The 25937-nt window shown below is 39.0% G+C and overlaps 1 protein-coding gene and 1 long non-coding RNA gene across 12 annotated transcripts in view; one reads left to right on the top strand and one right to left on the bottom strand.

The window, feature by feature from the left end:
• LOC116579011 overlaps nucleotides 1–8327 on the top strand; it is a 35382-nt gene extending 27055 nt beyond the window's left edge. The window contains exons 4-6 of one of the 2 annotated variants that reach the window (XR_004281101.1): nucleotides 1517–1561; nucleotides 7461–7989; nucleotides 8297–8327. This is a non-coding gene — a long non-coding RNA (uncharacterized LOC116579011). Of the gene's footprint in view, nucleotides 1–1516; nucleotides 1562–7460; nucleotides 7990–8296 lie in introns of those variants that run through there. The other variant, XR_004281102.1, reaches the window with a different exon arrangement.
• On the bottom strand, nucleotides 545–25440 carry ZNF567 (zinc finger protein 567). Of its 10 annotated transcripts, XM_032323622.1 has the most exons (8): nucleotides 23633–23789; nucleotides 23044–23101; nucleotides 21952–22283; nucleotides 19480–19553; nucleotides 17383–17391; nucleotides 7836–7962; nucleotides 7492–7578; nucleotides 548–3535 (listed from the first exon to the last, which is right to left on the bottom strand). In XM_032323622.1, exons 4-8 carry the CDS (start codon nucleotides 19486–19488, stop codon nucleotides 1815–1817), a joined length of 1953 nt encoding a protein of 650 aa, XP_032179513.1. In that variant the 5' UTR covers nucleotides 19489–19553; nucleotides 21952–22283; nucleotides 23044–23101; nucleotides 23633–23789; the 3' UTR covers nucleotides 548–1814. The 10 variants fall into 10 exon arrangements, with proteins under 10 accessions (XP_032179515.1, XP_032179508.1, XP_032179514.1 ...); XM_032323624.1 differs by lacking the exon at nucleotides 21952–22283 and having other exon boundaries at nucleotides 545–3535; nucleotides 23624–23843; XM_032323617.1 differs by lacking the exons at nucleotides 21952–22283; nucleotides 23633–23789 and adding an exon at nucleotides 23856–25440 and having other exon boundaries at nucleotides 546–3535.
• Nucleotides 25441–25937: the final 497 nt, after the last annotated feature.

The following is a 25937-nucleotide window of genomic DNA, read 5'->3' as shown; positions in this document are numbered from 1 at the left end:
TGTAGACAGCCTCAACTGGGGGACAGGGGAAGCTTATTTAGATTTCCACTGCATTTTATTATACACAGTAACAATGTATAAAATAAGTATGTTACAACCAGGGGCCTTCAGTAACACTGTTCAAGGTGCTGTTGAACTTACTATTTTCACAGAAAGGATGCTATAGATGTTACTGTTTTAGCAGACTTCCAATTCTCAAACATCACAATCTCTTCAGTGATTTTTTTTTTTTTAAAGATTTTATTTATTTATTTATTTATTTGACAGAGAGAAATTACAAGTACACTGAGAGGCAGGCAGAGAGAGAGAGAGAAGGAAGCAGGCTCCCTGCTGAGCAGAGAGCCCGATGCGGGACTCGATCCCAGGACCCTGAGATCATGACCTGAGCCGAAGGCAGCGGCTTAACCCGCTGAGCCACCCAGGCGCCCCACTTCAGTGATTTTTTAAAAAAAGATTTTATTTATTTGAGAGAGCGAGAGCAACAGAGACCACAAGTGGGGAGGAGAGGGAGAAGCAGGCTCCCCGCTGAGCAGGGAACCCAGTTGGGGGCTCCTTGGGAGGAGACCTGAGCCAAAGGCAGAGGCTTAACCAACTGAGCCACTCAGGTGCCCCTCCAGGGATTTTGAGAATTTCAGATACCCACATTTCCTGAGATCGAGGTATAAAGGCTTACTTATATATCTATTTCATAGTTCTGTCTAAGTGACTCACTCTCCCAAATTTTACTCATCTATGTCACTTCTTAACTTCCCTTTCTCTGGTATGAATTCTTTGATGTTGAATAAGGTGTAAGTTATGGCTAAAATTATCCCTATAATAATGACAACTATAGGATTCCCTCCAATACGAATTCTCTGGTTTTGTGTAAGGTTTAAGCCACAGCTAAACAGTCTTTTTAAATTTATTACACTCATATATTCATGATTAACAGTCTTAAAATTAAAACATTATATGGATTTTTAAAAATAATTCTCTAGCTGGATGACTGCTAAAGATCTTTTCCACATTGCTTACAATCAGAGCTGTTACTCTCCAAGTGAATCATCTCATAGTAAGAAAGGTCTGAGATATTTGGCAGTTATCTACCATAGCTGAAAAAACTTACACACACCCTTGGTCTGAGTAATTCATCTTAATATAAGATTAAGAAATATGCACACAAATGAATATTTATAGCATTTAAGCAACATTTTTATTACAACACAAAATTATAAAAAATACAAATATCCATCAAAAGGATAGATAGTGGTATATTGTAAGATGGAAGAGTAAACAGAATGAAAATGAACACATTACTGCCACATGCAATAATGTATGAATCTTAAAAATGTTGAGTGAAACAAGACACAAAAAAATTCATGATACATGATTAAAAAAATACATAAAGTTTAAAGACATGCAAAGACTACTTTATGATATTTTAAGCCAGGTATATGGTGATCTTTGGGGAAGTAACAATTGTTTTTTATTCCAGAGCATAAGGAGAAATATATTTCATATTTTCCTTCTTTTATAGAAACTGACATTATGACCATTTTGTATCTTGGTCTTCATGTATTATGTAAGTACTTTTTTAAAAAAATAAACTGAGTCAACAGAACTTGAAAACTTAAAATTTAGCTTCATTTCTGATAGAATTTAATAACAAATGATCATACCCATTATATATGCTAGAAACAGTAGTTAGGTAGTTGGTACTTTAACTATTATTACATTTGTGATTAAAATTACCTTTTTAAAATATTTTAGCATGCTGTTTTTTAAACTAAAGTTTTACAATAACTTGGGAAGGCTTTACAAAGAAGTCACATCATTTATTGCATTTCTATGTTTTCTCCCTTGTGAGTTCTCTGATGCACAATGAGGTTTCTCTTGTAACTGAAGGACTTACCACACTCATTACAAATATAGGGTTTTTCCCCTGTGTGAGTTCTCTGATGTACAATGAGATTTGTCTTCTGGCGGAAGCACTTCCCACATTCATTACATTTATATGGTTTCTCTCCTGTATGAGTTCTTTGATGGTGAATGAGATATGACTTCCTGCTAAAGGCTTTCCCACACTGAGGGCATTCATAAGATTTCTGTCCTGTATGTATTTTCTGATGTACAGTCAGAGTTGCTTTCTGGCGAAAGGACTTCCCACATTCATTACAAATATAGGGTTTCTCCCCTGTATGAATTCTCTGATGTAGATTCAGATTTGTCTTCTGACTGAAGGACTTCCCACATTCATTACATTCATATGGTTTCTCTCCAGTGTGAGTTCTGTGATGATCAATGAGGTATGACTTCATTCTAAAGGCCTTCCCACAGTGAGGACATTCATAGGATTTTTCCCCTGTATGTGTTCTCTGATGTGCCACAAGGGTTGTCTTCTGGCGGAAGGACTTCCCACACTCATTACAAATATAGGGTTTCTCCTCATTATGAGTCTTCTCATGAAGAGCGAGGGTTGTCTTCTGGGAGAAAGATTTTCCACATTCATTACATATATAGGGCTTTTCCCCTGTGTGAGTCCTCTGATGTACAGTAAGGTTTGCCTTCTGATGAAAGGACTTCCCACATTCTTTACAAATATAGGGTTTCTCTCCTGTATGAATTCTCTGATGTAAAGAGAGTGTTGTCTTCTGGCGGAAGGACTTCCCACAGTCATTACACTCATACGGTTTCTCTCCTGTATGAGTTCTCTGATGACGAATGAGGTGTGACTTCAATCTGAAGGCATTCCTACACTGTGGACATTCATATGATTTCTCCCCTGTATGTGTTCTCTGATGATCAGTGAGGGCTGTCTTTAGGCGAAAAGACTTTCCGCATTCGTTACAAACAAAGGGTTTTTCTCCTGTGTGAGTTCTCTGATGGTCAATGAGATAAGACTTCCTTCTAAATGAATTTCCACATTGATGACACTGATAGGGTTTTTCCTCTGTGTGAATTCCCTGATGCAGAATCAATACTGACTTCCTGCAGAAGGACTTCCCACATTCAGTGCATGTATGTTTTTTTTCAATATTGGTTGCTCTTCTCCTTTTATTATATTCAGATGGGTTTTCCCTTCTGTAAGTTCTATTATGCGTAATTAATCCTCCCTTTTTAAGGAAGGCTTTCTCACAGTCATTATATCCAAATGACTGTGCTGGAGTTTCCACCTTATGGTACTGCATAAGTACTTCATTATGACTAATAGCCCTGCCACGTTGATTATGGGATTTGACTCCAGGCTGAGCTGTCTCTGCTTTAGTATTAAGGAGTGATTTCCCATATCCATGATACTCACTAAGTCTTTTTCTTGCAGGACTTAGATTACTGATGATTAATTCTGAAACATTTTTAAAAATTTTTCCATGAGTGTCATATTCAGGAGGTAGATTTTTTGAATTAATAGGGTTTTTGCTTAAAGTAAATGTCTTTTCATATGCATTACTGTTTTCCTTAATCAGTTTTTTGTGGTTGATGAATACAACTGATCTAGAAAACTTATCTTGGTGTTCCTTGAATTTCACTAAAAAGTCCTCCTCTTTCCAATTTTCTTCTACAAAAGAAAATAGTTAATAACAATTTGCGAATCTTCACATTTTTGCTATGGAAAGATCTAGCATATGAGATCAAGAAAGACCCCACGACAAAGTACTTTTGGAAAAAGACACAAAACCTAAATAAAAACTCTGCCTCAGTGTGGAAAAAAAATTAAAAATTAAGCAATGTACATTAGTAACTTTTGCACTCTCAGTGAGTACAAAGTCCAATGCAGGGTTTGATCTCAGGACCTTGAGATCATAACCTGAGCCAAAATCAAGAGTCAGACTCTCAACCAATTGAGCCACCCAGGTGACCCTAGAAAGACAATCTTATAGCCTAGGCTCTTATCCTCCATATAGCTGGGAATCAATTTCTCTTATAAGAGAAGAGCTGAGAAAATACTTCCAATAGGAACTATAAAACTGAGTAGGGGTATATTTACTGGCATATTCATATTGCTATTATCCTTTTAGGATGGTTTAATAACAAAAATCTCATGATCATCAATTATAACTATTCCTCTTTGCAGACTAATTTTTTCAGGTTTAAAGAAAGACTGCTGCAAGTCTTTCCGATACAGTAAATTATCTGAACTCCAGTTTTCCATATGGTAGACAAGATTAGATTGTTCATTCTCATTCTAAATCATTAACTTTAACCTTCATTTCTTTTATAATTTTGTAGCTATATTTGACTTCTGTTACTTTGCAATCACCCACATTCAGTGGAACAATGTTAAACCTCGGTTTTTTTCTTCAGTCCATTACCCTCAACACCAACATACAAGTAAATTCTGTAAACAAGACTTTAAATCACCTAGATTCACGTTTTATATCCAAACACATTTTCAGAATTGTCCACATATCTGCCAAATCTCACACATAACAACAGTAAGGTCTTGTATTTATTGCATTATAAGTATCTCACTTACTCTTTTTTTTTTTTTTTTTTTTTTTAGGATTTTATTATTTATTTGACAGAGACCACAAGTAGGCAGAGAGGCAGGCAGAGAGAGAGAGGAGGAAGCCGGCTCCCTGCTGAGCAGAGAGCCCAACATGGGACTCGATCCCAGGACTCTGGGATCATGACCTGAGCCGAAGGCAGAGGCTTTAACCCACTGAGCCACCCAGGGGCCCCTCTCACTTACTCTTATCACATGCTTTGCTCATGTTCTTTTAATCAGGTGGCTTGCCTTCCAGTCTTATTTCTACTCATATTTAGATAATCTTCAAGAAAATGCTACCCTTCAATTATATCAAAATTCCTTCATTTATTTCCCCCCACCACTTTAAGAACTATTTCTTTATAACCTGAAAATGGTCATGGTCTAGGAAAGTCAATTTTAACAAATATTTTTACAAGCTTAATCAAGTCATAAATGTTTTGTGAAAAATACAGATTTTGATAGTAATCCTTTTTCACAGAAAAGAATACTTTATTGGTTATCTCCTTTAACTCTTCTGAGTGTATATTAACACTGTGTATCCTACCTATATAGGTAGTGCTTGGCAGAATTCAACCGTTTCAAACAGAATCTATACTGTGATGGCCTGAGCAGGTACATCTGAAAAGAACTCACCAGTGTAAGCTTTCTGAATGGAGGAGAACATACCTCCTCTGTATAGCTCCACAGTTAATGAAGCATCTACTGAATACTTAACATGTTATATACTAGAGTAAGAAAGATTCGAACAGAGGATCTTATCCTCTTAAGGAAAGAATCCTTAAACATAAACCATTGTATAATCAGTTATCAAATTACATAATCATATCCAAGAGTTGTGGTTTAGTTAGTTGGTAGCATGGAAATTCAAAAGAGGATGTGGTGTAATTAAGAAACAGCGTTGGAGAAAAAAAAAATCTCAGGCCTTAACTTAAAAGATATTTCATTGTGTTTCAAAACACAATGAAAAGGACATCTTGACAAATCATAAGATGTGTAGAGAATACTGAGGAGACTAGATCACGTGGAAATTATCAAGTTTTCCACAAGGGAGAAAAATAAAGTTGAAAAGACAAAATGAAGGCTTATTTTAGTAGTCTTTAAATGATAAGTTCAATTTCATTTAGTAATAGGGAATAATAAATTAAAAGGGTTAAGACAAAATTATAGCAAAGCCAAGATGTAATTATTGTAGTCAAGACATGAAGTAAGGTAACATCATTTTGTATGACATCAGTCAAAAATGAAAATATGGGAAGATGTCTATCTCACAGGCTGATAAACATAATACAAATTGTGAAGTGACTCACAAGAGATGATGATAGAGACAGAAAAAGCTGATATCAATTGTAGAAATAAAATAATTTAGAAATAGATAATGAGAAAAGAATTTAAAAGCTAGGAAAGTTCATGATTTTCATTTCAACATATTGTCACCAAACAGGTGAAACATCAGAGTGCCGAATCCTAAAGTACTACAGTGAGGGTGGGAGAAATGTGCTGAGTATCTCAGTGTTCAAGACATCTACATAAAGAGCTTTAGTCCTCACAATGGATGAGATTACTATAATTTAAAGGCAGATCCCTTGAGGTCAAATTGGAGAAATAAGACTGAGAGTACTGTGAAAAAATATACATTTAAAAATATATGTATCGGGACGCCTGGGTGGCTCAGTTGGTTAAGCAGCTGCCTTCGGCTCAGGTCATGATCCCAGCGTCTGGGATCGAGTCCCACATCGGGCTCCTTGCTCAGCGGGGAGCCTGCTTCTCCCTCTGCCTCTGCCTGCCATTCTGTCTGCCTGTGCTCGCTCTCTCCCCTTGTCTCTCTCTGATAAATAAATAAAAAAAAAATCTAAAAAAAAAAAAAAAATATGTATCAGTGACAATTATATGCCAGGTATTGTTCCAGGCAATATGGCTAGTAATGAAGAAAAGAGGCCAAGTTGGAAATAATCACTAAGGGAATCAGGATAAGAATAAGTTAATGTTTTACCCATACTAAGGGCTGACTTCAGGAATGATGATCAGCCATATAAAATGAACCACAGAAGTTTACTGGAAAAAATGATAACTGTGGAGTTATCAATCTGGGCCAAGGCAAATAAGTTTCAAAACCAACAGCTAGATTTGTGGTGAGAAGGGGAGCTTATTAGACTTAGCACAGAAAACAAATCTGAGGTAATAAAAAGAAAAAGAAAAAAATAGAAAGCAATGAGAAGAAATAGCCAAGAACATTCTGTTCTTTATTTTTTTTATTTTTATTTTTTTAAAGATTTTATTTATTTATTTGACAGAGAGAAATCACAAGTAGATGGAGAGGCAGGCAGAGAGAGAGAGAGAGAGGGAAGCAGGCTCCCTGCCGAGCAGAGAGCCCGATGCGGGACTCGATCCCAGGACTCTGAGATCATGACCTGAGCCGAAGGCAGCGGCTTAACCCACTGAGCCACCCAGGCGCCCCATTCTGTTCTTTAAAAATAGATTTAAGGGGCACCTGGGTGGCTCAACTGTTAAGTATCTGCCTTTGGCTCAAGTTATGATCCCAGAGTCTTGGGGGATCGAGCCCCATATCAGGCTCCCTGCTCAGAGGGAAGCCTGCTTCTCCCTCTCCCACTTCCCCAGCTTGTATTCCCTCTCTCATTGTCTCTGTCAAATAAATAAAACCTTAAAAAAAAATAGATTTAAGAATGCCTAAAAGAAATATATACAATGGCAAGAAGATAAAGAACTGAGAAGGCTAGAAAAAGACACAAATCTCAAAAAAAGATCTATAGGAAGGCTTATAGTACATTTTGACTGAGTGGCAACTTGATAACATCAAGCAAACTAGGTAACATCAAGCAAACTAGAAAAGAATGTTATATTGGGAAAGTGATATTTGAAAGTTTAAGTTTTGCAGGCATGATAATCATTTAAAAGGTTAGAAGCCTTTAAAAAGACAAAATATTTCAAAGGTGCCACCCACCATGTGACCATTTTAAAATTTATTCTCCACTAGATTTCATCTACCTGAAGAGTGAGAAACTCACCTAAGCAGGTATGACTTGTAAATGATGTCCACGGCTCTTCTCCTCGTTCCAACTTGAGGATCACATCAGGTTTGGTCATGTGACACCCTGATAAAGAAAAATTTGGATTAAGTTGCTTAGGCTTTAATGCACTTGAAAAATTATTACAGTACATTTTCAGGACTGCAAATTAAGATACTTCTTCATGTAAGAGAAAACTTAACATCTTGCTCTGGGAAAGTACACAGTTATCCTTTCTGTTAACAAATAATTCATCATCTCTTAAGCCTGAAATTCAACGCATAATTCAGGCCCTTTGAAAGGAAATGTATGCTACTGAAAGTTTCAAAGAGAGTTCTTCTTACCCACAGAGATGAGATGGCAATAGTTTTCCAACATTACATCCATGTACAGAGTCTTCTGAGCAGGATCTAGGTGCTGCCACTCCTCCCGAGTAAAGTCCACAGTCACATCTTTGAATGACACTGATGCCTGCAATGAATTGGAACTATGATCAGAGTAAGCTGACCAGATACTGTGGACTACTTTTGATCCTGCTCCTTTGGGGCATTCATATGAATATAAAGAAAAGTCAATCATTTTTATTTTGTGATTTACATAGTAAGGTAAACAAAAGTGAAGGCAGACGTACCTGTCACTGAATTTATTTAATAATTAATTCTCAAAATAGAAGTCACTTTGTACCCTAAAACTTCATTAGTTTACTGGAATGCCAAGACATATAAGGCACAGTCCCTACATAGCCTCAAAGCAAGGAACACACGTCTTTTTTTTTTTTTTTAAACTTTTTTAATTTATTTGATAGAGAGACAGTGAGAGAGAGCGTGAACGAGAAGGTCAGAGGGAGAAGCAGACTCCCCATGGAGCTGGGAGCCCGATGCGGGACTCGATCCCGGGACTCCAGGATCATGACCTGAGCTGAAGGCAGTCGTCCAACCAACTGAGCCACCCAGGCGCCCAAGGAACACATATCTTTAAGAAAGTATGTATAAACATAAATGCTAGAAAGTGTTACAGGTACTATAGGTATAACAACAAAAGAATATACAAGATGCTGTATATTACAAGGGGAGCACAACTCTCAAGGTAAAATTTTTCCCTGTCAAGATTATGTTATGCAGGAAGAATACTATTTTAAAATGCATGGGAACAACTTCTGGCAACCAAAACTAATAGAATAAATTGGTCAAGAAAACGATCCCTCAGATAAGAATTATTTATAATTAAGACAACATGTATCTGACAGAATTTGGAGCTGGCAGATAAGTGGGAAATTTAGAAATAAATTCATTCTTTCTTCCTTCCTTTTTCACCCTCCCTCCCTCCCTTCCTTTCTTTCTTTTTTAAAGTAGGCTCCACACCTAGTGTTGAGCCCAACACAGGGCTTGAACTTATGACTGTGAGGTAAACACCTAAGCTGAGATCAAAGGATGCTTGACCAATTGAGTCACACTGGAAATAACTTTTTTTTTTCTTTTAAGATTTATTTATTTATTTGACAGAGAGAGAGAGATCACAAGTAAGCAGAGAGGCAGGCAGAGAGAGGGGGGAAGCAGGCTCCCTGCTGAGCAGAGAGCCCAATGCGGGGCTCAATCTCAGGACCCTGAGATCATGACCTGAGCGGAAGGTAGAGGCTTAACCCACTGAGCCACCCAAGCGCCCATGGAAATAAATTCTTGAAGTGAGAGAACTACAGAAATGATGAGAACCAAAATGAGAGTATAAATACTACCAGAACTCCAGGTTGGTAGTTAAACTAAGCAATTGTTGGGGAAGTCACAGAGGACTTAGCAAAAAGATGCCAGAAAAGAGTTATGAAAAACTTGCACCTAGTGAGATTCTGAGATTTCTGCATTTTTGATTAACAGCATTATATAACCTTACAGCTCAAGCAAAAGAAAACTGAAGTCTTACAGGATGGAGGTGTCTGAAGTTGCAGCTCACAAAGCAGCAGGAAATGAGGGGTAAAAAACACTGGAAGAAAGAGACCTACAGAAAGTAAAACCTAAAATATAAGTATAAATACCAATTCCTTAATAAGAGTTAAGGTACATGAACATGAAAAGAACCTACCTTCCCTCCCCTTAGGGGCCTAGGGTCCAAAGCAGTAGGTAGAAGCTTAAAGAACTGAGCTGATCTATCAGCTGCTTTACACTTGGGGGTAGGGGCAGAGTTTAAAGTTCGATTTCAGGGGCGCCTGGGTGGCTCAGTGGGTTAAAGCTTCTGCCTTCAGCTCAGGTCATGATCTCAGGGTCCTGGGATCAAGCCCCACATCGGGCTCTCTGCTCAGCGGGGAGCCTGCTTCCCTTCCTCTCTCTCTGCCTTCCTCTCTGCCTACTTGTGATCTCTGTCTTTCAAATAAATCTTAAAAAAAAAAAAAAAGTTGGATTTCAACCAAATTAGCTGTCTGCTACAACAAAAACAATTTTTGTTCTAAAAAATTTTGTTCTAAAAAACCCAATAATCCTCAGGGAAAAAAAAAAGAAATAACAGAATCACATTACTGTTTTATTCATGATATCCAGGTTTCTAGAAAAATTACTAAGCATTCAAACAAAAAAAAAACAAAATAAGAGGAAGGGGAGTATGACCCATGTTCAGAAAAAGCCAGTCAGAGAAAGTAAAATCCCCAATGGGCCCCTACGTTGGATTTTGCAAAAAAATAAAACAAAAAACACTTCAAGGCAGCTATTCTTTTTTTTATTTTATTTTTTTAAAGTTTGTTATTTATTTGACAGATCACAAGTAGTCAGAGAGGCAGGCAGAGAGAGAGAGAGGAGGATGCAGGCTCCCTGATGAACAGAGAGCCTAATGCGGGGCTCGATTCCAGGACCCTGAGACCATGACCTGAGCCGAAGGCAGAGGCTTTAACCCACTGAGCCACGCAGGTGCCCCAAGGCAGCTATTCTAAAAGTATTCAACATAATGAAAACCTGGGCATGAATATAGATATAACTAAAAAGTCAATACATGAATGAAAATAAACTATTAAAATGTATTTGAATGACATAAAATATAACATATATATAAACAGATGAATAAAAAACAAGTTGGGGCACCTGAGTGCTCAGTCAGTTAAGTATGTGACTCGATTTCAGCTCAGGTCATGATCTCAGGGTCGTGGGATTAAGCCCTATGTCAAGCTCCATGCTCAGTGGGGATTCAGCTTGAGATTCTCTCTCTCCCTCTTCCCTTTCCTTTGCCTCCCCTAAATTAAATGAATAAATAAGTAAATCTTAAAAAACAACAAACAAAACAAAACCTCATCCCAAAATAGGAAGAACCTGAAATGCACATTAGTAAGTGTAAGAAGCCAATCAGAAAAGGCTGTATGAGGGGCACCTGAGTGGCTCATTGAATTAAGCTTGGTCATGATCTCAGGGTCCTGGGATCAAGCCCTGAACCAGGCTCTCTGCTCTGCAGGGAGCCTGTTCCCTGCCCCCCCAATGCCTGCCTACTTGTGATCTTTCTTTGTCAAATAAATAAATAAAATCTTTTTAAAAAATTATTAAAAAAAAAAAAAAAAGAAAAGGCTGTATGATTCCAACTATGATAGTCTGGAAATGCAAAACTATGGAGACAATTAAAAAAAATAGAGGAAGGGATAAGTGAGTGTAGCACAGAGAATTTTAGAACAGTGAAACTATTCTATATAGTACTATAATGGTGGATATATCATTGTATATTTGTTTAAATCCACTGGATATGGATATGTAAGACCAAGAGTGAATCTTAATGTAAACTGTAGACCTAGGGAAATAATGTGTTAATGTAGATTAAATTTTAATTAATTTAATTTTAATTTTTTAAAAATTCACTGTAATGAATGTATCACTGTGTAGAACAAAATGTTGATAATGGGGTAATTATTCATGTGTGGGGACAGGGGATAAATGGAAATTCTATACTTTTTGGAAAAAAAAAAAGATTTTATTTTTAAGTAATCTTATACCCAATCTGAGGCTTGAACCCACAATCCCAGATTAAGAGTCACATGCTCCATGGACTGAGCCAGCTAGACACCCTGAAACTCTGTACTTTCTATACAATTTTGCCATGAACCTAAAACTGCCTTAAAATATAGAATATATTTAAATGGATTTAAAAAACAGGTTAGTAAAGATACTTGCAGATTGAAAGTGAGGGGACAGAGAACCCTTTATCATGCTAATGGACATCAAGAGAAAGCTGGAGTAGCCATACTTTTTTCAGGCAAACCAGATTTTTAAAAAAATTTTTAAGATTTTATTTATTTAATAGGAAGACAGAGATCACAAGTAGTCAGAGTGGCAGGGAGAGGGAGAAGCAGGCTCCCCTCTGATCAGAGAGTGGGTTTGATCCCAGGACCTTGGGGTCATGATCCAAGCTAAAGGCAGATGCTCAACTGACTGAGCCACCCAGGAACCCACAAGCTAGATTTTAAACCAAGACTGTAATAAGATATGAAGAAGGGCATTATATCATAATAAAGGGGTCTATTCAGCAAGAAAATCTAACAAGTGTAAAATATTTATGCTCCCAACTTGAGACTACCCAAATATACAAATCAATAAATAACAAACATAAAGAAGTTTATTAATAAAAATACAATAACTTACAGCAATGGAGAGATCATCTAAGCAGAAAATCAACAAGGAATCAATGGCTTTGAATGACACACTGGACCAGATGGACTTAACACATATATTCAGAACACTTCATCCTAATGCAGCAGAATACACATTTTTTCCAGTGCACATGGAACATTCTCCAGAAAAGATCACATACTGGATCACAAAACAGGCCTCAACAAGTATAAAACAACTGTGATCATACCATACATATTTTCTGACCACAACACTATGAAACTTGAAGTCAACCACGAGAAAAAATTTGGAAAGACTATAAATACATGGAGGTTAAAGAGTATCCTACTAAAGAATGAGTGGGTTAACCAGAAAATTAAAGAAGAAATTAAAAAAAAAATACATGAAAGCAGATGAAAGTGAAAACAAAATAGTCCAAAATCTTTGGGATGAAGCAAAAATGGTCTTAAGAGGAAAGTACAGAACAATACAGGCCTACCTCCAGAAACAAAACTCTCAAATACACAACCTAACCTTATACCGGAAGGAGCTAGAAAAGTAACAGGAAAGAAAGCCTAAAGTCAGCAGCAGAAGGGAAATAATGAAGATTAGAGCAGAAGGAAATGATAGACAAAAAAACCCCCCAGGAGATCAGATGAATCAGACTAAGCACTGGTTCTTTGAAAGAATTAATAAAATTAAAAACCCCCTGGCCAGACTTACCAAAAAGAAGAGAAAGGACCCAAATCAATAAAATCACAAATGAAAAAGGAGAGATCACAACCAACACAACCAAAAGAAATACAAATAATTATAAGAGAACATTATTAAAAATCATATGCCAACAAGCAAGGCAATCTGGAAGAAATGCATAAATTCCTAGAAATAGACAAATTACCAAAACAGAAACAGGAATAGAAAACTTGAAGACACCCATAACCAGCAAAGAAACAAAATCAGTAATCAAAAATCTCTTAACAAACAAAAGTCCAGGGCCTGATGCTTTCCCAGGAGAATTCTACCAAATAGTTAAAAGAGTTAATACCTATTTTTCTCAAACTGTTCCAAAAAATAGAAATGGAAGGAAAACTCCCCAACACATTCTACTAGGCCAGTATTACCCGGATTCAGAAGCCAAAGCCCACACCAGAAAGGATAATTATAGGCCAATATCACAGATGAACATGAATGTAAAAATTTTCAACAAGATACTAACAAACGGAATCTAACAGTACATTAAAACAATTATTCACCATGATCAAGTGGGATTTATTCCTGGGCTGCAAGAGTGGTTCAGTACTGCATTATCAATCAACATGGATCCACATTAATAAAAGAAATGATAAGAAACATATAATCTTGGGGCACCTGGGTGGCTCAGTGGGTTAAGCCTCTGCCCTCGGTTCAGGTCATGATCTCAGGGTCCTGGGATGGAGCCAGGCACTGGGCTCTCTACTCAGCAGGGAGCCTGCTTCCCCGCCCCTCTCTGCCTACTTGTGATCTCTCTGTCAAGTAAATAAAATCTTAAAAACAAACAAACACACATACAATCCTGTCAATAGATGCAGAATAAGCATTTGACAAAATACAGTATCCATTCTTGATAAAAACCCTCAACAAAGTAGGGATAGATGGAACATACCTCAACATCATAAAGGCCATATACGAAAGACATACAGTAAATAACATCCTCAATGGGGAAAAAACAAGAGCCTTTTCCTGGATGGTCAGGAAAAAGACAATGATATCCACTCTCACAACTGTTATTTAACATAGTACTGGAAATTTTAACCTCAGCAATCAGGCAACAAAAAGAAATAAAAGGCACCCAAATTAACAAGGAAGAAGTCAAACTTTCACTATTTTTTTAAAAAGATCTATTTATTTATTTGTCAGAGAGAAGAGCGAGAGCGAGCACAGGCAGAAAGAGTGGCAGGCAGAGGCAGACGGAGAAGCAAGCTCCCTGCCAAGCAAGGAGCCCAATGTGGGACTCGATCTCAGGACGCTGGGATCATGACCTGAGCCGAAGGTAGCTGCTTAACCAACTGAGCTACCCAGGCGTCCCAAACTTTCACTATTCACAAACATGATATTCTATGTAGAAAACTTGAAAGACTCCACCAAAAAACTGCTAGAATATAGGATTTCAGCAAAGTGCAGTTTACAAAATCAACATAAACATATCTGTTGCATTTCTATACAGCAATAATGAAGCAGCAGAAGAGAAATCAAGGAATCAAATCCCATTTACAGTTGCACCAGGAATCATAACTTATCTAGGAATGAACCTAACCAGAGTAAAAGATCTGTACTCTGAAAACTACGGGACACTTATATCTTGGGGCACCTGGGTGGCTCAGTTGGTTAAGCATCTGCCTTTGGCTCAGGTCATTTCTGGGTCCAGGGATTGAGTCCCATGTTGGGCCCCTGCTCAGTGGGGAATCTGCTTCTCCCTCTCCTGCTCCTTCCCCACACTTGTGCATGCTCTCTCTGTCTTAAGTAAATAAATAAAATCTTAAAAAAAAAAAAAAAAAGACTATCAAAACATAATTAGTGTAAACAAATTGTGGTTTATTCATATACTTGAGCACTACTTAGGCCCAGGTCGGACTCTCTACTCAGCACTGAGTCAGCCTGTTGCTCTACCTCTGCTCCTCCCCCTGCTCATGCACATTCTCTAAGAAATAAAATCTTAAAAAAAAAAAAAAAAGCGCACTATAAATATGAAAACATAGGAAGGTTAAAGTAAAAAGGATGGAGGGATACCTGGGGGGCTCAGTTGGTTGAGGGTTCAACTCTTGGTTTTGGCTCAGATCATAATCTCAAGGTTCTCGAATTGAGCCCCCCATTAGGCTCCATGCTCAGTGGAGAGTCTGCTTGAGGATTCTCTCCCTCTCCCTCTGCCCATCTCCCTGCTCACACTCTCTAAAATAAATAAATCTTTTTTTAAAAAAGAGGATGGAAAACATGTACACTGTAGCTACTAATTGTAAGAAAGCCAAATGGATATAGTATCAAATAATATATATTTCAGAACAAAGACTATTAGTAGGGATTAAATAAGGCATTTCATAGTAACAGTGTGGGTCAGTTCATGAGAGAATATAACTATTGTAAATGTGAATGCACCTAAAAACAGAACTTCAAAATATGTTAAGTAAAAACTAGTGGAATAGAAAAGGAAAAGTAGACAAAACCAAAATTATAACTGAAGATTTCAACTTTCCTCTCAGTCATTGCTATAACAGACTGGAAATCAATAAAGATACAGAAAGAAGTCTTTACCATCACAATCAACCAATTTGACCTGATTATTTAGAGAATACTTTACCTAATAACACCAGAATAAATACTCTATATACATGCACACAGCACAGTCATCTACTTAAACTATAATCTGTGCCACAATAAAAGTCTCTATAAATTTAAGATTGAAATCAAACAGAATATGTTCCCTAACTGAAAAGAATAAAAGTAGAAACCAATAATAGAAAGCTATATGGAAAATCCCCAAGATTTGGAAATTAAGTACATTTCTTCTAAACAACCAATAGGTTGAAAAAGAAATCGCAGGGGAAATTAGAAAATATTTTCAACTGAATCAAAATAAAAATACAGTATGTTCAAATTTTTTTGTGCTTAGAGGGAAATTTATAGCAGTAAATCCTTCTGTTAGAAAAAAAGTAAGGTCTCATAAGCTTCCATCTACAAAACTGAACATGATTTAATTAAACCTGAAGTATTGGGGGGGAAAAGGAAACAAAAAAGATAAGAACTAGGGGTGCCTGGGTGGCTCAGTGGGTTAAAGCCTCTGCCTTCGGCTCAGGTCATGATCCCAGGGTTCTGCGATGGGAGCCTGCTTCCCTTCCTCTCTCTCTGCCTGCTTCTCTGCCTACTTGTGATTTCTCTCTGTCAAATAAATAAATAAAATCTTTAAAAAAAGAAAAAAAAAAGATAAGAACTAAGAAAGAAGAAACAGGGCGCCTGGGTGGCTCAGTGGGTTAAGCCGCTGCCTTCGGCTCGGGTCGTGATCTCAGGGTCCTAGGATCGAGTCCCGCATCGGGCTCTCTGCTCGGCAGGGAGCCTGCTTCCTCCTCTCTCTCTTTCTCTGCCTACTTGTGATCTCTCTCTGTCAAATAAATAAATAAAATCTCAAAAAAAAAAAAAAAAAAAAAAGAATTACCCTGATACCAAAACTAAACAAAGGTATTACAAGAAAAATTAGACCAAATTCTTCTGACTCATAAACAAGACTTCTTAACAATGTGTTAGCAAATTCATTAGGCAGTATATAAAAAAAAAATATCATGACAAAGTGGCATTTATCCTAGGGCTACTAATTCACTGTGTTAATAGAAAAAAATAGAAAAGTCATATAAGGGGGACTAAACCATAGATTCAGAAAAACTTCTGAAAAAAATTAAACACCCTCTCATTATAAAAACTATCAGCAAACTAATAAATCTATGTAAAACCTACAGCTAATATCATACTTAGTAATGGAACACTGAATACAGGTAAAAATGTCTGTTCTCACCACTTTTATTCTACATTGTACTGAAGGGTCTAGGCAATGTAGTAAATGAATAGATTGAAAAGCAAGACAAAAAAGAGTTGTTATTCACATATGACATGACTGTAGAAAATCCTAAAGAATATACAAAAAAATTACTAGAATAAGTGACTTTAGAAAGATTGTAGATCATTATACAAAAATGAATTGCGGAGTGCCTGGGTGGCTCAGTGGGTTGAGGCCTCTGCCTTCGGCTCAGGTCATGATCCCAGAGTCCTGGGATCAAGCCCCGAATTGGGCCCTCTGCTCAGCGGGGAGCCTGTTTCCCCCTCTCTCTCCCTACCTGTCTCTCTGCCTACTTGTGATCTCTGTCAAATAAATAAAAATTAAAAAAAAAATCTTAAAAAAAAAAAGGGGGCGCCTGGGTGGCTCAGTGGGTTAAAGCCTCTGCCTTCGGCTCAGGTCATGATCCCAGGGTCCTGGGATCGAGCCCGCATCGGGCTGTCTGCTCCGCGGAGAGCCTGCTTCCTCCTCTCTTTCTCTCTGCCTGCCTCTCTGCCTACTTGTGATCTCTGTCTGTCAAATAAATAAATAAAATCTTAAAAAAAAAAAAAAAAGAATTGCATTTTCACATATTAGTGGTAAACAGTGAGAATTTGAAATAAAAATGAGTAACACTGGGGCGCCTGGGTGCCTCAGTGGGTTAAAGCCTCTGCCTTCGGCTCAGGTCATGGTCCTAGGATCCTGGGATCGAGTCCCACATAGGGCTCTCTGCTCAGTGGGGAGTGTGCTTCTTCCTCTCACTCTGCCTACTTGTGATCTCTGTCAAATAAATAAATATAATTTTTAAAAACATGAGTAACATTTACAGTAACATTAAAAAAAAATACCCAGGGATTGATATATCAAAACATAAGAAGGTAAACACAAAACAACAAAGCATTACTGAAAGAATTTAAAGATCTAAACAAAAAGAGATGTACATCATATTCATGAATTGGAAAATTATATTATCTTAAGATTTTATTTATTTATTTGACAGACAGAGAGCACAAGTAGGCAGAGAGAGGAAGGGAAGCAGGTTCCCCACTGAGCAGAGAGCCCGATGTGCGGTTTGATCCCAGGACCCTGGAATCATGAATTGAGCTGAAAGCAGAGGCTTTAACCCACTGAGCCACACAGGCACCCTGGAAAATTATATTATTATTAATGATGACTGTTTTTGAATTTAAACTGTGAATAAGCATTTTAACATTTTTCACCCTAATGGGATGTCTTTACACATTCTTCTACTGTGCTTTAGGTCTGAGGCTATAAAAAGTATAAGAGAACAGTTGTTGATTAATGTTGTAAGTACAGAGTTTCTGTTTAGGATGATGAAAACCTTCTGGAAATACATAGTGCTGCTGGTTATGTAACACTGTCAATGTCCTTAATGGGACTAAACTATAAACTTAACAATGGCTAAAATGGTGAAATTTTATATTAAGTCTATTTTAACACACATACACAAACAGGAAAGCACAGAAACACAAAGACTCATTGTGAGTACTGGGTGAGCAAAGGTGTTAAGTGGAAAAGGAATAAAGGTGTTGAATGGGTGAACAAGTGTCCACGGTATGCAAGAGGCACTCAAAATAAAGGTATCAGTGGAGATAAAGGAACTGGGTTATAAGGAGTAAGATTCACCACTAAATTGTGCAGTGGAAAAGAGACATTTATTTAACTCAAGCTAACTGTATTAGTGGTGGGTATGGGACCGGGGCCAAAAGCAGATTGAAAACAAAACAAGAAGGAATAGGATGGGCAGGATGAGATAAATCTTGGCCAGATGCCTGAAGTATCTGTGGAACACGCAGGTGGTGGTATTTAGTTGGAGACTGGATATGCTTTTGACAGAGTTTTAGGTTTAAAATTATGTGAGCATCATTAGAATAGTGGTTGACTGTGAATAGAAACAGGAGGCTGTAAAGAGAAGAGAACTGATAAAGCATCTGGAGAACACTAGTATTTAAGAGGTCCAGACACACAGATGAATTTTCACTCTTTTTTAAGATTTTATTTATTTATTTATTTAGAGAGCATGTGCTTGTAAGCGGAGGGGCGGGAGGGTGAGCACAAAGGGAGAGGGGGAGAGAGAGAATCCCAAGTGGATTGGGACAAGGGGTTCAATCCCATAACCCCAAAACCAAAAGTCAGACACTTAATCAACTGAGCTACCCAAGTGCCTCTAAAGATGAATTTTCTGAAAGAACCAAGAGAGTAACATCTTTGAAACCAAGAACAGAATATTTCAAGAATTATACTTGTAATTCAATATAGTGATCTAAACACATACATTTATTTCTCCTGCATCCAAATATAAAATTTAAGAAATTTAAACATAGCAACACCATTAGCATAATGGGGGAGTGTTACTAGCAGGCCAGGTTTTTAGGAATTGTTAGCAAAACTGAAGGATCAAACAGGAGAAAAGCAAGATTCTGTTTTGTACAACTTGCCCAGCACCGCTTGATTCTCAAAGCCTCAAAACAAGACTCCTTGCCACTTTCTAATAGTAATCTATCAATTCTATCTCCATCTTGACTGTTTTTATCTAAATAAGACAAGTTCATGCAGTAATATGTTCTCATTTGAGGAAAAGAATTTTTGTCCCAGCTCTGCTTCTGGGAGAAGACTGAGAAAGATGTTCAAGGATATACCCGCTTGATGTGTGAACATTGATTAAAATTAGAAGGAGCATGTATGGAAGGAAAAGGCTTATCTGGCCAATACAGGAAGTAATGGGGACTGCTTCTTTGTAGAAGATAGGCAGGAGGATCTAGTGCAGAAAGGCAAATGCTCAAATCTCCATTTTAAAAAAAAAAAAAAAAGAGGATTTTGGAAAGGAGAGAGAAACCATCACCTCACCTGAGCCATGGTTTTGAGATCTGCAAGATGTGACCAGTCTTCCTTTGGATTCCTCTTTGGAAAAGAGGCAGTTCCTATGAAGGCAAAGCCAGGATGAAAAGAAGCCACATGACACTATACAAGCCTTACAGCTCTCATATGCCTTAGGACTCAAATGAATTTGCCTCCATTTCCCTTGCTTCGGCCCTTGACCGCTGTGCACATTCCACAAAATTAATGGGGGGGAGGGGGAGAATGAGACAAACAGATCTTATTTTATCCCCAAATCCAGAGATACAGGCCTTTGGGCAACAGATTAGATTTCAGGCAAGTTCCCCTCCTTTTTAACATCATCTTTTCTCTCTTAGCAGCCTACCTCCAAGCTGTTTTCTGTAAGGCTCTACCATTTATACTATCACCAGCAATACATGAGAATACCTGTCACTCCACACCCTGACAAATGCTGATACAAACTTGTTGATGCTTGCCTATCTAAAAGAAGGAAATTGTGGTTCTAGGTTTTTATTATGACAGAAAATAAGCTTTTCATAAGTATAAAACCTTAGTTTCTCATGTGAATGGTCTCTTATTCTTTCATTCCTCTATCATACTTTTATTTTCTAGATTGGTATTAAATCTTTTTAAGATGAAGGAAATACTGTTTTTTTAAAATATTTTTATTTACTTATTTGATAGAGCACAAGGAAGGGGAGCAGTAGGGGCGCCTGGGTGGCTCAGTGGGTTAAAGCCTCTGCCTTGGACTCAGGTCACGATCCCAGAGCCCTGGGATCAAGCCCGCATCGGGTTCTCTGCTCAGTGGGGAGCCTGCTTCCACCTCTCTCTCTCTGCCTGCCTCTCTGCCTACTTATGATCTCTGCCTGTCAAATAAATAAAAATATTTTTTAAAAAAGGAGGGGGGGCGCCTGGGTGGCTCAGTGGGTTAAGCCGCTGCCTTCGGCCCAGGTCATGATCTCAGGGTCCTGGGATCAAGTCCCGCATCGGGCTCTTTGCTCGGCAGGGAGCCTGCTTCCCTCTCTCTCTCTCTCTCTCTCTCTGCCTGCCTCTCTCTCTGTCTACTTGTGATCTCTCTCTGTCAAATAAATAAATAAAATCTTAAAAAAAAAAAAAAAAAAAAAAAGGAGGGGGAACACCAGGCAGAGAGAAGGGGAGAAGTAGGCTCCCTGAGGGAGCCCAATGTGCGGCTCGATCCCAGGATACTGGGATCATGATGTGAGCTGAAGGCAGATGCTTAACCAACTGAACAACCCAAGCGCCCCAGAAATACTGTATTTACTTGAAGTACTTAATTATAGTTTCTCAACTGACTTTGTGTTTTTCCTATGCAAAAATAACTTATAACAGATTATTGACCATCTGGTTTAGTGCTGTCAGGTGTTCAATAACATATTTCCTCCCTTCATCAAAACTGCCATCAAATACTTTATTTCCTTTATATATTTGAGTAGATCTGCATTTTATATTTAATTTCACTGACCTGTTCACTTAATTATCTGGATGACTCTGCAGTTACTACATTTTTAAAACATATTTTAGTGTCAGGTTAGGGCTATTTCCCCCTTTATCATTTTCTTTCAGAATTTTTGGCTTTTTATATTCTCCCAAGAATTTTATTTTATTTATTTTTTAAAAGATTTTACTTATTTATTTGTCAGAGAGCAAGAGCACAAGTAGGCAGAAGCAGAAAGAGAAGCAGCCTCCCTGTTGAGCCAGGAGCCCGATGTGGGACTTGATCCCAGGATCTTGGGATCATGACCTGAGCCAAAGGCAGTCGCTTAACTGCCTGAGCCACTCAGGCATCCCTTTCATAAGAATTTTAGAAAGTGCAAAATTTTTACTGACATTTTAATGGAACTGCATGATGTTAAGGGAGTTTTAACACTTTATCACTTTTAGTCTGCCTATTCTTTTATTCAAGTCTGACTTTTTGAGTCCCTTCGGAACATTAATTCTTTTTTCACAGATTACAAAATCCTTTGTATCTCGTATTTTTGATGGCCACTGATCATTTTCCATAGTTTTCTGATACATACATATACATATATATATAAGCACACATATAAAGCCTATTGATTTGTATTTTTTCCAACAAACCTCTGAATTTTCTAATTGTTGTCATTGTTTTCAACAGCATGGTAACTTAGGAATTTTTCTCTCAGTCTCAGCAGATGTCCCAAAGATGGTGAGCAAAACAAGCTTCTAAGTGTCCCTCATTCTAAAATAAAATCTTGTAAAAAACGTAAGGTTTTGCTCCAGTTAATTTAACCCCGACTTCAAGAGGCTGGAGAGGCTGAAAGAAGGAAATGTCTAGGAGGGTAAAAATTATTTTTAGGGTATAGTTTTCCAGGAGAAGAAAACAAGAGGCTCCTCAGAGGCTGATGCCCCTGGAAACCAAAGTGGTGAGAGAATTTGGGGGGAAATGTACATATTTCCAGGATCTGAGACGGCAAAGTGACTGAGAGAGTTAATTCTCACCTGAGCTCTAGATGGGCAACCCATGGATGGAGACTGCCTGGGTTGGCTTGGATCCTCTTGTCCAAGAGGACTCACCGGAGAGACAAGACCCACCAGAGCAGGTGGACTACTTCATGCCCAGAGGAAACACTGAGGAGACAGCTGGAGAAGTGGCTGTACCCATGAGAAGGGAAGTGTATCTGGAAGTTCCCAGCAGTGGGTTCTCTCAGGTTAAGAGCTGACTTAACACTAAATTATAATGGTACCAATCATGTTAGCCTCTTCTTGTCCCTGACTTCTGACTTGTTTCCTGTTTTCCAGCTCCCAATCCATTCCAGCTAGAGACTACCCACCTAGAGGGGGTAAAGAAGAGACAAAATAGAGGTTGAGGAATTAAAGAAGAAACTAACTGATCATGTACTCTTTTCCCTGGCAGGCTTCCAGCAGGAGGGAGAGTTTTTACTTTTAAAACATGTTCAAGTATTGATTTCTACAGTAAACATCTTATTTAACGAAATAGCTATCAAAAGATGAGACTAATCTTACATTTTAATGTTCAACAGATTCAGTCTTCAGAATGACTGAAATTATTGAATCTGTCTAGGAATGCATCCAGCAGTAGGGGAATAAAAAGATTCAACCAAATAGCAACTTTGAGTGGCAATTATGGGAGAAATTTTTTATGTGTGTACTCCCAAATGGTATACTCATTTGAACATACAAGTTATTAGTCAGTATGCGGTTTCCCAGTATACAATCCTACCATCTGAAAATTATTTTTATTTCTTTTTCTCCATTAAAAAAAAAATCTCTATTTCAATTGTCTAATTGCCACAGGGTAAAATTTTACAAGCGTATAAAAAGGCCAATATTCAGACAATCTAAACATATTTAACTGGTCATGCATCCAGTTTCTCAAGCGCTCCATCTCAGTCACACAATAGACAATATTCATGAATTGCCGCGGACCGTGCACACAAAACACTTTAAAAATTAGACAAAGAAACAATTATATCACCCACGAACAATCACGATCCCATAGACACACGTCACGCATAATCTCAGAGCCCATTACAGACTTCTACACAAAGTAACGAAATTTTACTCACATACCCCTTACTGTCGTCTCTCCAAAGTCGCATGCAGTCTCAAATACAAATCGACTCGTAACCTATTTGAAAAATCAGACACACACCGAGACCTTATCACTTTCACAACCGGTTCCACAACGTCACAAGGAACACATGCTCAAACCACACAAGGAAAGCCACAAAAAGCTACATGAACTGAACGCCCTTGTGTGCCAGGCCGCACCGCGAGACTTGGGGTTTCCTCATGGGGGAAAAAACCAAAATTCCTGCCCTCCCCAAACTCACACCAGCCCCGGGCTTCTAGTTTCCACTTCGGCGCTGTCCATCCTGGACTACCGGTTGCCTCTAGGGCGCTCCCCGGCCCAGGCTCCCTATCCCCTCCCTCCTCCGTGTTCCTCGGCCTTGGATTCTGGTTCCTTCTGCTTAGTTCTCGCTTCCTTCCTCGCTCTATGCAGGGTCCAGACTCTCGCCTTCCTCCCCGGCCTTCTTGGCCCAGGTTCCCTCTTCCTTCCTCGCTTTTCCCAGCCCAGGTTCCCGCCTCCCTCCTCGGCATTCCCCCGGGTCCCGCCATCACCCGCCTTCTCCGCCTCCGTAGGACCCACCAGCCTCACCTTCGACCACTGGTCAGCTGTCCGCGCTTGCGTACTCCTGCGCGGGCTGTACCTCCCAAGTGTCTCCGCGGCTTGGTCTTTGAGGCAAAGCCCGGGAGCGCGCGCGTGCGCGCCTTCTCGACATACGGGCTTTTCCGACCTTGAACTACATTTCCCACAGCCCCTTTGCAGCTTTTGAAAAAGAACTTTGATGAAGGGTCTTATTTCATTATCGCCCGACTACCTGAAAGTCATCGCGCTCGGAGTGGCAACCGTCGCTCACGGTGAGGAAGCCCATCGCCCCCACAGTGCTGACGGGGTGTGTGGAGCCCGGGTCTCAAGCCTCTGTACGCGCGTTTGTGGTCGTGACGAAGCCGAGTGCGAGTATGAGCGGTGATGTGGCCGTGACAGGTGTAGACACGCGTGTGTGTCCCTAATCGGATGCAGGACATTGTGGGTGACCAGTCGACTGTGATGTGAGGCATGTGACACTGTGGGGTTTGAGACCGACATCATAAGTTGTTTCCTAGTGTGACGGGAGAGGCTTTTAATTCTCTGACCGGTACGAGTTTGGTTGTGTGATGACAGAGCTTTATGTCTTCAGTTCTGGGTTTAAAATCGGGACTGAGGGGTCTGTTGAAGACTTCACAGAGAGTGTGTGTATGCTTGTGAAGACTGCAATGCCTGTTTGACTAGAGTCGCGCTGCACCGAAGCATGGCCTGAGCTGCCTTCTCAGGGCACAACCACCTCCAGTGCCTAGCTTCGCGCTTAACACAGTGGGGTTATCAGTGAAGATGATGTTGCCCATCTAGGGGTCAGTTTTAGGTTCTTTCCTTTCTTAGGGGTGTATGCCTGCGTTCCCTTTTTTCTTCCTGCTTTAGAGCCATGCACCCCAGCTGCAGAGAAAAGGTCACCAAAAGGGAGTCAGATATTTGACTGGTAGTATAAATGTTACATACAAGCAAAAAAGCACAAACCTGTTTTTGGAATGAACTTTAGAATTCGAAGAGTCCCTTAGGCAAAGTCCTAGGAAGACATCTGGAGAACCTAGGAGTGAGATTCCTTCCTCAAAGGATCACCCTTGGGAGTTGAGGTCAAGGTCCATGGTTTCAGAACCACATCTTCCCAAAGCTCTCTCCCCAGGAAACTTGATGTGAACTTAGAGAAAGTTTCAGCCCTGGATGTCAGTGACCCTGGCTTTTTCCTTTGATACTAAAATGGATTAGCAGTACTCCCCATGTCCCCTTTACTTCTGTGTGTGATAGATGGCAAGAGACTGTATGGTGTTGAAGAATATCTTCCAATTTCCCTAGTCTGTGCTCCAAGGTCTGGTGTTTGATGATTTTTGTCCCCTTCCCCTTCAGTGCTCTTCTCTAAATGAAGAGTTCTGAATAAAAGAAAACATTGCTGGGCATATCTGAAACCAACCTCAAGGTTGGGGGTTTTGTGGTCCCTGTTCTGTTTTTCAGAAAAGGGAATAATTGTTCTTCTCCTGAAATGGTAGGTTACTGTTAGGCAAGACCCTGTGATATACTTTGACTAACAGCACGTGGTAGAAGTGACGTTCTAAGACTTTCAAGATAAAGCCTTAGGAAGTCTTGCAGCTTTTGCTCTTTTCCTCTTCCTGCCCTCAGACCACTTCAAACAGAAGGTTATGACTAGCTTGATTAAAGACAAAAGATCACCTGGAGACAGAAGCCCAGGTTACATTCAGCAGCAATTGCCAGATATTTCACTGAGACCATATTAGACCATCCAGCCCCCACCAAGCCACTGGCTGCTGTCGAGATGAGTGGAATTAGTAGAACTGCTCAGCCAATCCAAGCCCAATTTGCCAACCCCAGAATAATGAGCTAATGAATGCTTTTTGTTTTAAGCCACAAACTTTGGGGATGGTTACATAGCAACAGATAAGTGAAAAAGATGTTTAACTTTTAAAAATCTATCACTCCATATTGATAAAATTGTATTGGTCAACCTGTTTTGTAAAGTGATTTCTCTACTGGTATTATATCTTGAAAATTTTCTATATCCTTAGTTATTCTACAGCTTTGCGTTTGTTTATCTTGGTATTATTTTACATGGATATTTTATAATTTATCAGCTTTGCTCAGCAAAGCTGAGCAACTCCTTCTTACTGTCCAGCTTCCATGTCTTCACCAACTTTACATTCCCTTCCAGAACCTTAACAGGACATGGGTTCCTATCATTTCATGGGTCCATTGATTTAGGAATGGGGTATTGACTTCTGCTGAGTGGAGTATAGATGACTCAATCCACTCAAAGTAATTTGCTCAAGGGTGTGAGATAGGATCTATATACATT

The sequence above is a fragment of the Mustela erminea genome, chromosome 19 (assembly GCF_009829155.1).
Source record: "Mustela erminea isolate mMusErm1 chromosome 19, mMusErm1.Pri, whole genome shotgun sequence".
Taxonomy (NCBI): domain Eukaryota; kingdom Metazoa; phylum Chordata; class Mammalia; order Carnivora; family Mustelidae; genus Mustela; species Mustela erminea.
The sequence above is the reverse complement of the archived record's forward strand: the minus strand, read 5'-3'. Positions and strand labels throughout refer to the sequence as shown.

Excerpts from the sequence above, each read along its gene's own strand:
- ZNF567 (XM_032323617.1), bottom strand. The coding sequence starts at position 23,909 with ATGGGCTTCCTCACCGTGAGCGACGGTTGCCACTCCGAGCGCGATGAC. Across the intron at positions 23,102-23,855 it reads CCGAGCGCGATGACTTTCAG|GTTACGAGTCGATTTGTATT; the intron begins GTAGTCGGGCGA and ends TTTTTCAAATAG. Across the intron at positions 3,536-7,491 it reads TACAAGTCATACCTGCTTAG|AAGAAAATTGGAAAGAGGAG; the intron begins GTGAGTTTCTCA and ends TTTCTTTTGTAG.